The sequence below is a fragment of the Dasypus novemcinctus genome, chromosome 16 (genome assembly GCF_030445035.2).
Source record: "Dasypus novemcinctus isolate mDasNov1 chromosome 16, mDasNov1.1.hap2, whole genome shotgun sequence".
NCBI lineage: Eukaryota > Metazoa > Chordata > Mammalia > Cingulata > Dasypodidae > Dasypus > Dasypus novemcinctus.
This window is the reverse complement of record NC_080688.1, coordinates 59,170,964-59,189,162: the sequence shown is the minus strand read 5'-3', so window position 1 is coordinate 59,189,162 and position 18,199 is coordinate 59,170,964. Positions and strand designations below refer to the sequence as shown.

Below are 18,199 nucleotides of genomic sequence, written 5' to 3'. Positions count from 1 at the left end.
AATTTTCCATGATGCAAAAGACCAGAGCCAAGTTCTCCCCAGACAGAGCCCTGATGCTCAGGACAGCTACTCTCCAATGTACAGGAACCTGTCACTTGTACAGGAGCTTTCAGAGGGCTCCCCCATTTACCCCATCTCCCCACATCCTCACTTACACTGAATGCCATTTTCTCACTGAGCTACGGAGCAAAGGAATTCTTTGAGGACCAATAACTGACATTTGGAGTCACAGCTCTAGTTCTCTCATTTGGAAATTTGGTAGACATTTGTTTTAAGAAGGCACAGATTCAAATCATTAGAATATGACATCAGATTTTCCCCAGTTCCTCATCCCTAAAATGTTAACAATTTTGAAAAGAGTAACTTTTCTTTTGAAAATAAACAATAATAATCAATGTCACTTTAGATTTCTGTCTATATCTTGTAACCTTTTTTCATAAACCTATAAGAAGCTGGGCTTTTAATCAGAAATATCAATGCAGAAGCAGTTTCAGTCTATGCAAAAATCATAGGAAAGAGTCGTATTCAATGCAGAAGGGATTATTCCCATCTGTTCCTACATACTTTGGTCAAATATCAGATATTGAAAAGAAGGGGGCTGAGAGTTTAGGATGGAACAACAGCATCAGCAAAGTGTTTAGAATAATAATTTATTTGAAAATAAGGAATCATAGTGGGGGGAGTTGTTATCTTATTCAGATGGATCAAAGTATGATGGATTTTTTGTGGCATAAGTACAATGTGTCAAAGGGAAAAACTGAAATAAAGGAAATACATTCTTGGGTTTTACAATGGGTCATTTGATACAGAAGTTTTCCCTCTTCTTACTACGGCCTTAACCCTCTCTGTTGATCATATTATTCTGAAAACTTAGAGAGATATTTTTACTCATCTAGATCAGTAGATTTTTATATTAAGAACTGACAGGTAACAATTTGGGATCGTATCTCCGTGTGCCTCCGAGGCCCCACAGAATAGAAGATCTAATCTCCAGTCGTCCAACAGTTAAAATAATTGATGAGTGTGTGTTGAATCCTCAGGAGAGGAAGGAGGAAGCAAGAAAGAGGCAGAGAGGAGGCTTGGAAGGAGGAGGGGAAGGGGGCAGGTGCTGATTTCAGCCCTGTAGCGTCAGGATTGCGTCAATTCAGGTTTCAGCCACGTCTAGAGTCTGGGGACACAGCTTCTCAGAAGAGCCAAACAGGAACAGAGGTGGCAAACCACTGCGCGAGGGCGAGTGGACCTCCCCCTTTGCCTCCTCCCCGTTCCAGGCGCAGGTCCCCTGGGCTCTGCGTCGTTGCTTTCAGCGCACTGGAAAGCCGGCGTCTTCGCGTCCAGGCAAGTGCACCAAGCTAGGGAGTTTTCCGTTCAGCACCTCGGACAGAACACGCAGCAAAAAATGGCTCCGATCTCTACGACCCGGGAAGAATTTGGTAAGCAAGTTCCACACTCAACTTACAACTGCGGTTGTTTCTTGAATACTCCGGGGGGTGGGGGGGAGGGTGCGGTTTTTTTTTTTTTTTTCCACCCCTCGCTGGATGTTGGATATCGATTTCCTAGGTAGTTAATCTGAAAGAAAAATGAGAACAGCAGCCGGGCAATCGTGGCTCAGCTCGGTTCTTTCTTTGGTATTATTTTTTCCTTAGAAATTGCCTTCTGCTAGGGCAATTTTACCTCTAAGAAGTTCTTAAACGTTCCGATAGCTCTGTAATTGTAGCACGCTTTGGGAAAAGGAAAATAGATCTGTTGTTTGCTTGTTTGTTTCATCTATAACGTAGGTGATTCTTATTTCTAGGTATATCTATATTTAACTTATGAAGGGAAACCAAATATATCTGTGGTTACATAAGAGTTTGATCTTGGTAAAAAAATAACTTGTACATTTGGGTCTGGAATGCATATTTCATTACAGGATATACCATAAGGATGTTTTTCTTGTATCCTTGGAATATGCTGCTAGTGAAAGAAATAGAATCTTTTGATTTAGAGTTAAGGGGACTTTAGAGCTGATCTAGCCCAACCCATTTCATTTCACTGGCGAGGTAACTGAAGCCCAGAGAGGTGAGAAGTGTTTCCGGTCATGCAGCTAGCTAAAAGGTGCTGGGAACTAAAACTAAGGCTCTCATTTTCCAATTCAGTTTCCCATTTTCTACAACAAAATTTTGGCATTGTTGCTCTCCTTTTCTGTTTCAGTAAATAAAATCAAGAGCACTTTTCAGAATGAAAAAGTAGCATTTTAGGTCCCATTATATTCCAAAGACAAGAGCTCAGAGTTCTACTTACTCTACTAGTTTAAAAACATGTATCAGGGAATTTTATAGAAGTTTATGCATTAGGAATGATATCAAAAATTGTTGGATAATTTGTAGTAAACTGAATGAAATAACTGAGATCTTTGCTCTCAAAAGCTTAAGACCTTATCAGTAGAGAATACATAGGGAATAAGTGATTCTTTCCATGTCATATTGAATATTTTGCCATTGGACATAAATACTCAAAAGAGGCAATTTGTGATATCATATTCAGAAATGTTGGTTTTTTGTTGTTGTTGTTGTTGTTGTTGTGTTTTTTTTACCATAGCCTTCCCTTTGGGTGTTTGGGTTTTTATTGTTGCAGTATGTATTCCCAATTCCTGATAGAAAAATGAGCAATTTTCTAATACTGAGGGATTATAGAGACCAGGCTAGTGAAAATAGGTTTTAGTTTGGACAATCAGTTTATTTAGGAAAAAAATATTCTATTGCTTTTACTGTTCTTCTTGCATTGGCTGAAGAATTACCTTGGTTCATGACTTTGCTTTGCTCTCTGACTTTGAATTAAAGAGTTCAGAAGTGAGGGTGATGATGTATTTGGGTTTTTTTCCCCCACAAATATTTGAATAGAAGGAAAAACTGAAAAGCTGATACTAAGTTTAGCTGATCAGTTTTAGCTCTTGCCTCATTTATTTTCTATAACAGTCATTGCTTCTTCTATTTTAGGAATCCAAAGGATTCTTGTTTATCTCTACATGATTGAAGTTCTTAAGATACTCAAAATATAGACAATTTTATTGTTGTGATTGTTTGTTATTTTATATTCTTAGATACTTCTGATCTTATTTCCCTATATTCTTTGAGTTCAGTTTTGTGATTATGAAATAGGTAGAGAGAAGATTTTGGGGGATGGTGAAGAGAACTAACAAAAGATTATTGAAACAAGTGTTAACCCGTTCCTCACTGGGACTTTTAACTTTATTTTCACTATTTGGACTAGAAAATGTGAATGGAAGTAAGGGCAGTTAATATTTCATTAGTTATAGTCACTTTGATTGTACTAAATGCTGATTCAATTCCACTATGTACTATGTCCAGTTGTAGTAATACTGCTTTTACCTATAGAGTGTTACTAATCATTTGTTGAAGAAATATGCTTATATATAGAACATGATAAGCTTCATACCCGATCGATATTACCTAATGTCAGTAATTTATTGTTATCTCATTTAAGGAAAGAATGCCAATTTATAGTCGACTGCCATTTGCCATGTGGAAATGTACTAGGAAAAAAAATCAGTTTTAGATAAACTTGAACTCTAAATTATCTATGTTCCTTTATTTTTCTCATTACGTGTTAAGGAGTGATGATTCATTTATAACCACTGTTCTGTTTTTATATTATTTAAATGTAATTAATTTGTACTTTGGATAATTCAGTGCTTGCATGAGTGAGGAATTTGGGGTTGGAGTACAATGGTTTGCAATGCTATAAGTTATATGATAGTACATCCCGTTGCTCCTCTTTTTTGTTCTTTTTTTCTAATATATGCACATTTCTCTTAAAACTCTTCTATAATTAGGATGAAAATAATCAATGTGTTTGTGGCAATGGCAAATAATGTTCTAATGCCTCTTTAAATTGCCTGAATCAGTGAGTTCATAGATGCTTGCTGCTGAAATCCTGGGAAAATAGAGAACTACTAAGAATACAGAATCCCTCAGTATTTGAAGAATGTGCATTTAAATTTCCACAGTCGGTAAGAATTGATCCTCTGTAAAGCATCAAAATGTCACCGAAAAAAAAAAATGAAATTAGTACTGACCCATCATGCTATAGTTGTCTCACATAATCTGAGAAAACGTAGTTTTAGGTCAGAGTCCTTAAGCTTCCATCATTCCTGACCCAAGCCCAGTTTCTTCTCATTTTATATTTTATGGAAAACTACTGAAATGGAGAAGTTTCTAACATATGTATTTTTTTCTGCATGTCACACAGAGGATATGTTTATCCCTGAAGGTGGTATGAAATGTGTACATAACTCATACTCAGAACAGTTGGAAAGTAATTCAGTCTGTCTAACCTACAGCAATTGCCAGCTCAATTATACTTTTCAAGTAGGCTTCTATCTCCAAATCTGCTCCTTTAATGTATGTTATTGGTCATTTGATTTTTCAGATGAAATCCCCACAGTGGTGGGGATCTTCAGTGCATTTGGCCTGGTCTTCACAGTTTCTCTGTTTGCATGGATCTGCTGTCAGAGAAAATCATCCAAGTCTAACAAGACTCCTCCATACAAGTTTGTGCATGTGCTTAAGGGAGTTGATATTTACCCTGAAAACCTAAATAGCAAAAAGAAGTTTGGAGCAGATGACAAAAATGAAGTAAAAAATAAACCAACTATGCCAAAGAATTTATTGCATCTCGACCTTGAGAAGAGAGATCTCAATGGTAATTTTCCCAAAACAAACCTCAAAGCTGCCAGCCCTTCTGATCTGGAGAATGTGTCCTCCAAGATCTTTTCAGAAGGGGAAAAAGAGGCTATTTCCCCTGATAGCTTGAAATCCAGCACTTCCCTGTCTTCTGAAGAGAAACAAGAGAAGCTGGGAACCCTCTTCTTCTCCTTAGAGTACAATTTTGAGAAGAAAGCATTTGTAGTAAATATCAAGGAAGCACGTGGCTTGCCAGCCATGGATGAGCAGTCAATGACCTCTGACCCATACATCAAAATGACAATTCTGCCAGAGAAGAAGCACAAAGTGAAAACCAGAGTTCTACGAAAGACCTTGGACCCAGCTTTTGATGAGACCTTTACATTCTATGGCATCCCATACACCCAGATCCAAGAGTTGGCCCTGAACTTCACAATCTTGAGTTTTGATAGGTTTTCAAGAGATGATATAATTGGAGAAGTCCTTATTCCTCTCACAGGAATTGAATTATCTGAAGGAAAAATGTTAATGAACAAAGAGATCATCAAGAGAAATGTTAGGGTAATTCATTTTCAGTACTTCAAGTTTTTATAAACAATCTTTTTGAAGTTTTTTTTTTGTATCTAGGAGATTTTCATTAAAATGATGAGATTATGCCATTTTAAACTATTATTAATTATAATCAAATGGAGAGCAAGGCACTAGAGCAGCTAAAAGAATTTAGCTCACACCGAAATGTTCAAAGTATTATAATGGTATAAAATAAATATACATCCATTACGGATACTTAAATATCAATTATATAAATATTTTTGGTGATTTCTGTCATAACTGTTTTGACAAAGACTGCAACTTTAACTTAATTGCAGAAAACATTTTTTATTCATAAACAAGTTAGTAAAGATGTTTCCAAGTCAGCATAATTGAATTTGAAATTATAATTGAAGTTTAAAATTAAATCACTTATTTCTGAGGATTTGGAACTTGCATTGACTTTTAATTGAATTGCTTTTAAAGGAGATATCACATCATGGTGAATTACAAATATCCATCCTTATGTTGTATAATAGGAAGTGAGTCACTTTGCCTTTGCAATAATACTACTTTGGTTGTTCTGTGATTATTGGAAAAAGATAAGGTATCAACTAAGCAAACTTAATCATCTTTTCACTTGGTATTTAACAATTTGTGTCTATAATGGCATAATTTTGAAACATTCCAAAACATGCTAATTTATGCTTTTTAAAAATCATAAAATTAAACTTTAGAGTGCATCTTAACCATATCTTCATCTTTTGTCTCTTTGTTGAGATTTTTAAAAATTCAAGGCACAGAGACATTAACCTTGTTTGAGACAGCTGACTGTTTAATGGCACAATGGGAATAAAGATCTGCCCCCTTACTAGTATTCTCTTTGGAATACTCATTCATATATACATACCCCATGTCAGCTTTTATATAAATATATATTGCCGTTATAGGAACCCTAACCCAGCCATCCTTATTAGTTATAATCAAGCCCCACATTTATATTTTATTTTCAGTTGGAACATATTTTGAGTTCTTGGTCATCTTATTAATGTCTTTAAAGTACAAATAAAATCTATGTATCATGCAAAGAAGGATCCTATGACATCATCGAGAATGAAAGATTGTTTAAATCAAAAGGTTTGGAAGTCTGGACCACTTCTCTCCCATACTTAAGTCATTCCTTGCATTGAATTGGTACTATAGGGGAGGGCCAGAGAGTTTTAGCTCCATCAGACCTTTGGGTCAGGGGAGTTGGTAAAGGTAAGGATTAATCTCAGTTGGTTTGAATCCCAATCCCAATTATGTCAGTACTAAAGAATTATAACTTGAATCAAATTTAATTTAACAGTAAGTCATTTTCTACCACACAGATTAAGTCAAGTGGTTACTTTGTATTATTATTATTTACTACAAAGAGTATATGTATAACTAAAAAGCAAGAGTCACAAATACCCCACTCAGACTATATATACATGAAATATTCTTTTTAAGTGTTTCTTGTGATGGGTGTGGCTAACTCATGACGAGTTATAACACCCGTAGTACCTAAAATGACCACAGGATGGCAGACAGGTGTTCTTAGGAGGTGATGGCACCACAAAAAACTTTTATACTAAAATAAAAATAAGAGGAACATTTTATTTAAATATCCCAGAATGCTAATATATTGTCAAAATATTTATAGAAGTCCAAATTACAAAACCAAAAAATGATAAAATAGTTCTAACTCGTTTCCTTCCTTTGTTTAGAAGTCTTCAGGACGGGGTGAGCTACTGATCTCTCTTTGCTACCAGTCTACCACGAATACTCTCACCGTGGTTGTTTTAAAAGCCCGACATCTGCCTAAATCTGATGTGTCTGGGCTTTCAGGTAAGAATGCTTCTGAAAAACATCAGGTTCTGTTTATATATGAGTAATATATTGGGCAAATAGTTAATTAAGATTGGTCTGTGATTCCAATTAGCCTGTTATCTCAATTACAAGTGATGTGACTCTTTCTGAGTACATGAAACACTAATCTGAGCCAATGCCATTAGCAAAAAGAAGGAATTTACATAGATCTCAGATCCAAGCCTACCCCAGGCACATGGTAGATGTCTTATCAGATGGGGTCAGAGCAGAAAGCAGTGATGAAGGCAGGGGCCAGAGGCCAGTGCCCAAAGTACAGTGATAGAAATACAATTAAGACTTGAGGGAAGATTTTTTAATTTTAGCTTAAATTAGGCTGCTTATACTTACCGTTATTTTTTTATCTTTAATTCTTTATGCATCTGCTTTAAGAATCAAAATTAGCTTTCACTTTTGTTACTAGTTTGGAAAAAAAAAACACTTTGTGGTGTAGCCTGATAAAAACAAACAAGCAAACAAAACAAAACAAAAAACAATGAGTTATGGTTAGAATGGCCTAAGCTCAAATCTTAACCCTTCCATTTCTTAGCTCAGTTGCCTTGGCTATGTTTTTTTAACTCTGCAGTTTGGATACAATGCCTATTTTACGAGGTATTATAAGAATTAGAAAAATATACTTCATTGCATATCATCTACTGCTGCCATTATTTTATCATTAGATCATGGAAGTTTAAGATATGGTTTTAAAGGTTTATATGAGAAAGCTAAAATTAACTAATATGACTCAACCAGAAGAAGTAGGCAAAAATAATATAATTAGAGGTGTGATAAAAACAGCATGGTTCTAAAATCCATAAGCCAAAATGTTTGGAAGGGTGACACAGGGAATATCAACACTGAGAAACAGGAAGCAAACCCAGCAGGTGATTAAAGAACTACAGAAAATTTAAAGCCCCAAAAGTCACTAGCATTTTGTAGTAAAATTTCCATTCAACTGAAAAAGCAGTCAAAATCCAGAGAGGTGGAGAGACTTACCGAAGTCACACTGTCCAGTAATGCCAAATGTCATCTAATGAGTTTATTTTCTGTTTCACTCTCTGGAATGAGTTATAAATAGCTCATGTGTTCATAGAATAGTTTTTCTATTTTTCTTCATTTCCTTCCCCATCTGCTGGTTGAGAACTTTGTTTTCTCTTATGCAGAATATGCTTATTTAACCGCAACTTGTTAACAATAGAGAGGCCAGGCTTTATCCTTATTTGAACTTTGCTCTGTCTCATTTTCATTGTAATTACATTTTACTGGCTTGCAATGATCACGAAAGGCACCTTAATCTTGAGATCCACTCTCCAGCCTGGTTCTGTGAGGATAATGACTGCTCTTTGCTATTGCAGATCCCTACGTCAAAGTGAACCTGTACCATGCCAAAAAGAGGATCTCCAAAAAGAAGACTCATGTGAAGAAATGCACCCCCAATGCAGTATTCAATGAACTGTTTGTCTTTGATATTCCTTGTGAGGGTCTTGAAGAGATAAGTGTTGAATTTCTGGTTTTGGATTCCGAAAGGGGATCCCGAAATGAGGTGATTGGTCGGTTAGTGCTGGGAGCAACAGCAGAAGGAACCGGAGGAGAGCACTGGAAGGAAATCTGTGACTATCCCAGGAGACAAATCGCCAAATGGCATATGCTCTGTGATGGTTAGCATCCTAGCCATGTGTTGGAACTTAAATGATTTTTACTAGGCAAGGAGCAATTTTCTTTCTTTGTGATTGTAATTGTAAGCTTGTCACAACAAGCTACCTTTTTTTGTTAGAGATGAAATGAATTAGCAGATCAGAAAGTAATTGTAAAGATGTACCATGATAATTTCCCCCTTTATCTAGAGAAATTGGATAAATTTTCAGAAGACACTAAATTTTCCCTGAAGGGTAACAGTGATATAAGTAAGAGTAGCCAAGCACTTTATGAACATGGCACCACAATCCCAAATTCTGGGTGTGGTTTAGAAGGTGATGACCTCATTGGAATGTGTCACTAGAAGGTAATGTGTTGTTAGGGTTTAGACATGAAAAAGCCTGTCTTCTCTTATGAAAATACATCCATTTTCTTCAGGTTGGGAAATCAATTTTTCTTTAAATCCAAAGATATTGCAGAACTGTTCTCTAGTTTGTTTTTATTAATTATGTCATGTACAGATGGTTGTCCTGCATATAATAGTATGTGGTCATTTCTCTTTGGTTTGTAATTTTTTGATACAATTCTATCATAAGAGGAGTAACTTAGGTGCATTTTTAAAGGACAGTGACCAAGCTGAGAAATCATTTTTATCAAAGGGCTTAATTGAGAACACTGTGGCTGAAATATGACTTTTCTTTCTTCTCAAGTTAGATGTGAGTCAAAGTATTATAAAATATAACACGTAAAAATCATAATCTTGAATTTATTCACTGTCATAAATCATAAGCCTCAGTGTGGCCTAAGAAACCCCTGCTTACCTTTGTGAAGTTGTTGACTTAGCTAATGGATAAAGAAATAAACTTCAGTTAGAAATACAGTTTTCTTGTAGGAAATATGTACAGTGTGCAGGTGTTCTTTCAGAGTCATCCTTTATACTCAGAGATTGCATTGCTAACTAAGTCTTCATTTAGCTTCTTCTACCCAACAAATGGCTAAGCTGCTTGGAAAGAAAATAAAACAAAAAGACTGTGAAGTTTTAACCATTTCCAGATAGAAAGTGTTACATAAGCCCAACTAACTAAATGATAAGACTAAAAAACAGTTAAGCAGCAAGTCTAATATAATTTACATATGTTCACACAAATATATTTAGGCTGTCAAATTAGCACAACAAAGTATGTGCTCTATCTTTTCTAGGCTAATTTGTCTTGAGCTGTTGTCTGTGAAACAGTTTATAGACTTGTGTCTTGTACAGTTTTCCAGTGCCAGGGCTCTGAAATTCATTAAAAAACCCCTTAGAGTAAAGCAGTGCCATGTGATTATTTGGAAAGAATTGACTTGAGGGTAACTTCACAATATTTGAGTTTTTAGGGAATTATGAGAAAAATTCGGGTAGAGTTTAATTATTAAATATGCAAGTTAGAAATAAAGTCTACTGAACAATTTACATTTTGAGTCTTTCAGGTTTTGTGTCAGTACTTTAGCAGTTTTTGAGAATGTGTTTGATATGACAGTGTTTGTAAAATTCTATGAAAATGCATTTTCAAAACAACTTATACATGCTTTTTATGACTATGCCTAATGTAAAGAAAATGTATTACATTCTGTATGTACACAGATTAAAAATCAACGTTTTTTTGTGCTTTCAACTGACTTTGGTATTTAAAAAAAAATACATCCCTATCACCGTCTTCATCCTACCACAAAATCACCTCAAGCATCTTGGTCTGCTCAGCATTTCTGTGAATGCAACAGGAAGCAAGTTGTAGTCAGTTTGTGGTTTGGGGAAGTCAGATGGCCTTTTTATTCATGTATGTTTTGATATCTGAGGCCATGGAATAGAATTTATTTTGAAGCTTTGCAAGATTGTAGTGAGGAGTCAGAAGTTAATGGTGTTACCAGCTTAAGAATGGTTGTTGGAGAAGTGTGAATTTTTCTTTAAGTGGAATAACAAAACCAACAACAAATACTTTTAAAATTATAATGGGTAATTTGTAAATAATTTTTATTTTAGCTTTTAAATTTTAAGATTTTTTTTTTGAGTGCGAAAAGTTGAGTAAACTATTTGCAACTGATTTTAAGAAAAGAAAGATGAAAAACAAGAAAGGAATTGAAACAGGCAGGGACATGTGTGATCCCATCATCTTCCAAAATACTTAACTGTTTTATAATGTATTTACAATACCAATGTGGGTATCTTGAACTGTTACAAATCCTGCGCTGTAATAAACTTGTAAATTAACTGTTTGTCTGATTAGCCAATCTAAACACCCTGCTGGGGTGGCATCCATGTTTGAAGAACTGTGTAACTCAGTAACTGATTTGTTCTGTTGTTGTAACTTAATAGAAGTGATTTGGAAGGAAGCATGGTGTGTGAGATGGCGTCTGTTCTTTCGTGACAGCTCTGTATGATGTTTGTAAGACCACGTTTGTAAGACATGAATAAATTGCTGCTTTTGCCCACCCCGTTTCAATGCAAACTTTCTGTCTTGAGCACTCAAGATTCTCGAATAGATCTCCTGGCACAAATTTGGAAACGTTACTGACTGAATATCAACCCCTTGAGTGTGCTTTATTTTAATCTTCTGGGGGCAAATATCATTATACCCCCTAGACAGAGAAGCAAAGCTTGAGCCTATACTCAGGGAATATAGGCAATTGACTCAAATACCAAGGGATAGTAAAGAGATTTCACAGCATATCCCATTCTTGTCTCCATACCAGGCTATTCTCTCTAAAGGCACCTCATTAATTTGCTCTGCTAAAATCTTAAAGGGGCTCATCCCCACTTTCTTTGCCTTCTTCTTTCTACCTTTTTATTTACTTTTCCATTTTTGTTTTTTCACTATTTTCTGTTGCCATTTTCTTTTTACTCTTCCTTTTCTCTATTTTATTTTTTAGTCATTTTCCATCACTTTCATTTCCTCTTTTATGTTTCTCCTTTTTACTTATTAATTATTTTATTACATATCCCAGCACTGGATGGATTTGGTTACAAAAATGGGTGTGAAAATAGAAGTCTTATTCCTTCTAAAGCAGGGAGTAAACCTCAGAACATCTGCCATGTTTCCATGATACACCAGCTAAGGTAAACTGGAGCAATGAGCTCTACCACATGGAGAGCCCGTCATTTTTTACAGCACTGGGATTCAGAGTTATTCTATGCTGAACAAACTTGGGAAACTAGTCTTGCAAATGGAATGTAACTAGAATTCACTGCCATTATATTTATGATTAATACGATTTGCAACAAAAATAAGTGTGCACAGGCATATTATAATTGGTTAATCATTATATGTGGTTGGTCATCACATTTAAAAGCTCAGATATATTTTAAGAATGTCTACCTTCCAAAAACAACCAGAGACATTGAACATTGAAGAAATTTAACAAGGTCATTACTCACTAGAGAAAAGTTAATTAAAACAAGAAAGAGATACCATTGCATATCTATTAGAATGGCTAAATTAAAACAACATGAGAAGAGTTGGTGATGATGTGGAGAAAAAGGACCTCTCCTACACTGCTGGTGAGAATATAAAATGTCCATCTTCTTTGGAACACATGTTGTCAGTTTCTTAAAAAGTTAAACATGCACTTGCCATATGATCAAGTCTTTCCACTTCTAGGTAATTGCCTAAAAGAAATGAAAGCGTGTGTTTATACAAAGACTTGTACATGAATATTCATAGCAGCTTTCTTTGTAATAAACCTGAACTGTAATTAACCCATATGGTCATTAAAAAGTTAATGGATAAACAATTTTTCATATACCCATGCAATGGATAAGACTCAGCAATAAAAAGGAATGAACTATTGATACCTACAAGAACACATTAATCTCAAAATAATTTTTCTGGGTGAAAGATGCCAGACATCTACCCTAAATAGAGTACAGACTATATAATTTCATTTGTAGAAAGTTTTAGAAAATGCAAACTAATCTATAAGTATAAAAAGTAGATCTATGTTTATCTAGTGTATTCATCAGCCAAAAGGGTGCTGATGCAAAGTACCAGAACTCTGTTGGCTTTTGTAAAGGGTATTTATTTGGGGTGGAAGCATACAGTTACCAGGTCCTAAAAAGTCCAACTCAAGGTGCCATAAGAGGTACTTTTTCACCCAAAGTCTGTTGCCATTTGTTGACACAAGATGGTAGGTGATCTCTGTGAGGGTTCAGCCTTCCTCCTTCCTCCTAAGGCTCTGTGGTCCCAGCTTCTTCCGAGCTCAGCTGTGGGCTGGCATGAGGCTCGTCTCTCTCCCAGGGGCTTGTTTCTTTCTGGGCTCAGCTGCTTTGTTCTCTCCACAAGGTCAGATGCAGACTATCAGGCTCATCTCTCTGCCTCTGCCATGTCTAATGAGCTGTTTCTCTTCCTCGGTATCTGCTTCTGTGTATCTACATCTTCATGAGAATCTGTTTTATCAAACCAACGGGGCTGGGACTCCATGCTGAGTCACACTCTAATGATTTGCTTGGATCAAAGCCCTAATTGTAACATAATTTAATCGGAGATCTCAGCTGAATCTAATACAATCAAATGGTTATCACACCAGAGGAACAGACCAGTTCACAACATAATCTATATTTCCTTTTGGAATTCATAAATAATATCAAACTGCCACACCTAGGGATAGAGGAGGAGATGAAGGATGTGTGGAAGACAGATATTAAAAAGAGGCAAGAAGGACGCTGACTTGGCCCAGTGGACAGAGCATCCGTCTACCACATGAGAAGTCCGCAGTTCAAACCCCGGGCCTCCTTGACCCGTGTGGAGCTGGCCCACGCACAGTGCTGATGCGTGCAAGGAGTGCCGTGTCACGCACAGGTGTCCCCTGCATAGGGGTGTCCCCCGCGTAGGGGAGCTCCTCGTACAAGGAGTGCGCCTGGTAAGGAGAGCTACCCAGTGCACAAGAAAGTGCAGTCTGCCCAGGAAGGGCGCTGCACACATGGAGAGCTGACACGACAAGACGATGCAACAAAAAGAAACCCAGATTCCTGTGCCACTGACAACAACAGAAGCGGACAAAGAAGAACACGCAGCAAATGGACACAATTTGGGGCGGGGGGAAGGGGAGAGAAAAAATGGGAGGGGAGCAAGAGAAAACATTTGGGAGTTATGAATAAATTCATTATCTTGACTGTGGTGATGGGTTCATGAGTATATACACATATCAAAATACATCCAATCAGGGAAGCAGACTTGGCCCAGTGGTTAGGGCGTCCGTCTACCACATGGGAGGTCCACGGTTCAAACCCCGGGCCTTCTTGACCCGTGTGGAGCTGGCCCACCTGCAGCGCTGATGCGCGCAAGGAGTGCTGTGCCATGCATGGGTGTGTCCGTGTAGAGGAGCCCCATGCACAAGGAGTGTGCCCCTTAAGAAGAACACACAGCAAATAGACACAGAGAACAGACAACTGGGGCCGGGGGAGGGGGGGCAGGAAGGGGAGAGAAATAAATAAATAAATCTTTCAAAATATATATATAGATATTAAATATGTCCAGTTTATTGTATATAAATTATACTTCAATAAAGTTTAAGGGAAAAGTCCATTATATAAAAGTCGATTATAATCCAACAACAAAAAGAATATCCAAACATTATTCCCTGCAATATGAATTGTTAAAATTAATAATAAAGTATAACATTCTTCTTAGGCAGTTCTTTTTGTTCTTAAGATTGTTCTCCCTAAGGATATATAATTATATTGTTATTTTTTAAAATCATTTGAGACAGTTCTTGTGTAATTATGCCACCAACTCATGGTTAATTTAAGTAAATTTCTTGTTTGCTTTTTATTTCAATTTTTAAGAAATTGTTTTTTAAATTATACATTTTTAGTTATATAAAATATTTAGATTGTTCTAAAGTAAAATTTACAAAGCAAATTATATTTCCAAGAAGCCCATTTTCTATTTCTACACTCAACCTGCTCTCTCCTTCATAATGATTTTGAAAGTTTTGGTTTAATTCTTCTACTTTCAATACAAGCAAAGACATACAGATATTTATATTTTCCTCTCTAGCAGATCAGCAAAATCATGCTACACACTTTTCTCCACTTGTCATTTTCACGTAATATATCCTGGAGTCATTTCCTAGCTTATATAGAAATGGTCCTCGTTCCTTTTTACAGCAGTATAATACATCTTACAGCATCATATTTTTTGACCATATATTTGCTCTCCCACTATAAAATAAGATTGTCACAAGGAAGAAATTTGTATTTTATTGGTATTACTGTTCCATACTACTTAGATTGGAGTTTTCAAATAATAAGCTCAATGAATATTTGTTTAATGAAAATTTAAGCCACCATTAATGTCAAATTTGAATCAGATATAATTAATTTTATATGGGAAAGCATCATAAAACAATTATTGTACAAGGATGGTAGAAGGAAAAAATCAATTATTCCCAAAGACTTAAAAGGATTTTTGTCCTTCTAACTGATTGCAGCAGTTTGAGATTATTGATGAATTCCAAAAAGAGAGATTATGTTTGTAAACTATTCTTTCCTCTGGACAAGACAACCTTTGATTGTATTAGATTCAGCTGAGATTTCTTTGATTCGGGCTTTGATTTGACCATATCAGTAGTGTAACTCACTGTAATTCCGGGCCCCCTTGGTGGGCTATATATAAACCGGCACTGACTCAAGAAGACACAGAAAAGAAGGCACAGGAAGAAAGGGAGCTCCAAAGACACAGAAAAGAGAGAACTTTGTCAGTCTTGATCCGGGAACCCCGGGGGAGAGAAGGGTCATTCACCTGATAGTTTGCAGAGAACAGAGCGGTAAGAGGAAGAAGGAAGGTGGAGACCAGGGAGAGATTAGGGACTATCTTGCCATCACATGTGGCAACTTGTGGGAGAGATTAGGGACTATCTTGCCATCACATGTGGCAACTGACTTCAGTGAAAAAGTACCGCTTACAGTGCTTTGAGATGAACTCTGTAGGGCCTTGTAACTGTAAGCTTTTACACCAAATAAATACTCTTTATAAAAGTCAACAGATTTCTGTTACTTTGCATCAGCACCCCTTTGGCTGACTAATCCACTGATTATATATGAGAAGCCATATAGATATAACAGACATGGCCCAGATTTTTAAAAAATTAGTTTTCATCTGTTTTGTTTAGAACTGGATTGGCACTTCAAATGTCAGTATGAAGCTAATACTGAAGAGATTTTGTTTTTTGTTGTTGTTGTTGTTGTTGGGATATCATCATGGAAATAAAATTTTAAAGTTACTAGAAATTGACAGACCAAATGAAGTGTCGAAGTTCATCTAAGCAAAATATTTTAAGAGCACGTAAGTCTTGGAGGCCTGACCGTGGTGGTCTGTGCAAGGCCATGCAGCTAGCACTTGGTAAGTCACAGCCAGCAAGCAGGCATCCAGCCTGTACCTCGGATGTCCACATGCCTCAGACAAAGAAGAGACAGGAGCACACTGAAACCATCGCCTCAGCCTCTGCTATGCTCATAGGCTTTTTATTCATAGGAGAACCCATAAAGACACATGACCTTGGGATAGGGACTAAGGTCCAGCTCTCAGCCCTAGACAGCTCCCTTGGTCCTGGATAACACTGAGGATGAAAGTGCTGCTGCTGCTGCTGTATTTCCTCTAGTACTAACACCACCACCTTACACTTATAGTTACTTGTTGAAAGTTCATCTTCTAGTTTGATAGGGCATTATGCTGTGAGTTTCATTGCTGTATTCCCAGGGTCTGATTCATAGGTACTCAAACATTTGTCGGACTGAAATAGAAAACTTAATAATACTTTACTGATCACACATTTAATCCACAGTGTAAACCAAGATGTAGGCGCCATTCCCCTAGTTCTACTACTGATAAGACTAAATCTCAAAATGTTATCTAATTTGAAATCATCCAATGGCAGAGATGATATAGAGCTCAGGGGTGCTTCAATCCAAAGTCCCTGCTTTGTGTACAGCATCATACTGACCTGCTTTAAAGTGGCAAGGTATCCTATGTCTTACTTCTTTCACCCCAATTCCTGTGATAACGTTAGACACACTGGAAATGCTGAAAATGCTAGGAAATACTAGCTGAATTAATTACCATTTTTACTGATGTTTCTTAACAATGATCACATAGCAAGTACATGGTAGAACCAGGAACTGAATATGTGTGCTCTTTCTACTAACAGTTTTAAGAATTACTGTCTACTCTGAACCTTTGAGTTTGAAAGTTTATTGCAGAAAAGGCAACTTGAGGTTATCTTGGATACAAATACCAATCCAGTGCTCAAAACTACCTGAAACATCAGGTTGAGATGGATTAAGTTTAACAGAAAATGACTGGACTTGATTATCTGTGGACTGGGAAGGGCTTTTAATGATCTCAGAAAAGTAAAATGCCATTGTTCTTGAATTTATGCTGCAAAAATGTGAATTGATTAAATGGTTTTATCAAGTCAATGTATCTTTTTCTTATTTAAAATTATATTTTCATTCTCTGTATAGTTTAATGGACAAAGCATGAGCTCGATATCCAGACTCCCCTTGGTGTGAATCTTGGCTGTACCTCTTACTAGTTATATGAGCCCTACCATATTACTCATTATGTCTGTGTCTCAGTTTCTTCACCTTTAAAATGGATAATAATAATAATTCCACAAAAGAAAAATACCCAGATTGCACAGGATAGTAGTGAGAGTGATTAAGTCATGTGGAGAAAAGAGAGAAGATCTCCTGAATAAATTCAGACATCTTGTCCAGATGGTTTATAGAACCAACAAGATCCAGGCACCTCCACCAGGCTGCTTACAGGCAGCACAATCCAACATGCTCAGAGCCAAACAGCTTTTTCCCCTAAGCCCCTTCCATCTGAAATGTCTTCCACATATGATGGCTCCATATTGAGACCAGGAAGCAAGCTGGAAAGCAGGGTCCATGCGAAGAAAAGTTGATGTTTCTTTGAATGAATGTCTCAAGTAAATGCAGGTAGAAATGGATGATGACTAAGGATTTAGTCCTGGGTTTTAGGTTTAGGTTTTAGATTTTGGATGTTAGATTTGCTGACAACTGAAGAAGATGAATAGTAAATTTATGTTTATTCCTCAACCATTTTCATCATGACACTCACATTTCACGTAACGTGTGCAATTTTTTTATGTGTGGAATTTGAAATATTACAGGACAGAAAGTAAGGGAAGAAGTAATTTAAAGGAGTTATAATAAATGCTATGAAGGGGCCAGGTTAGAAGTAAAATGAAGTCTTTCCATTTGATAACTTTTTGACTTCAGCCATTGGAGAGACAAATTTCAATAGACAAGTGGGGACCAAAACCATGTTATAATGAGTTGAGGTATCAATTTCACTTTCTTTATCTCCATACAGGGTTACTAATAATTCCATCATAGAGAAATGCCAAAAGTGCATAGAACTATGGTGAAGGGATTGCAGTGAAAGGTGAAACTCCCATCAAAAGCA

At 36.5% G+C, this 18,199-nt stretch overlaps 1 protein-coding gene and 1 long non-coding RNA gene across 2 annotated transcripts in view; one reads left to right on the top strand and one right to left on the bottom strand.

Annotated features, from left to right (window-relative positions):
- LOC131273683 (uncharacterized) overlaps positions 1-18,199 on the bottom strand; it is a 314,969-nt gene that overhangs the window by 258,649 nt on the left and 38,121 nt on the right. The gene's annotated exons all lie outside the window — the stretch shown is intronic.
- Positions 770-11,201, top strand: SYT4 (synaptotagmin 4). Its single transcript, XM_004473765.3, has 4 exons — positions 770-1,430; positions 4,429-5,243; positions 6,962-7,082; positions 8,456-11,201. The coding sequence occupies exons 1-4, from the start codon at positions 1,397-1,399 to the stop codon at positions 8,761-8,763; spliced, it is 1,278 nt and encodes a 425-aa protein (XP_004473822.2). The 5' UTR covers positions 770-1,396; the 3' UTR covers positions 8,764-11,201.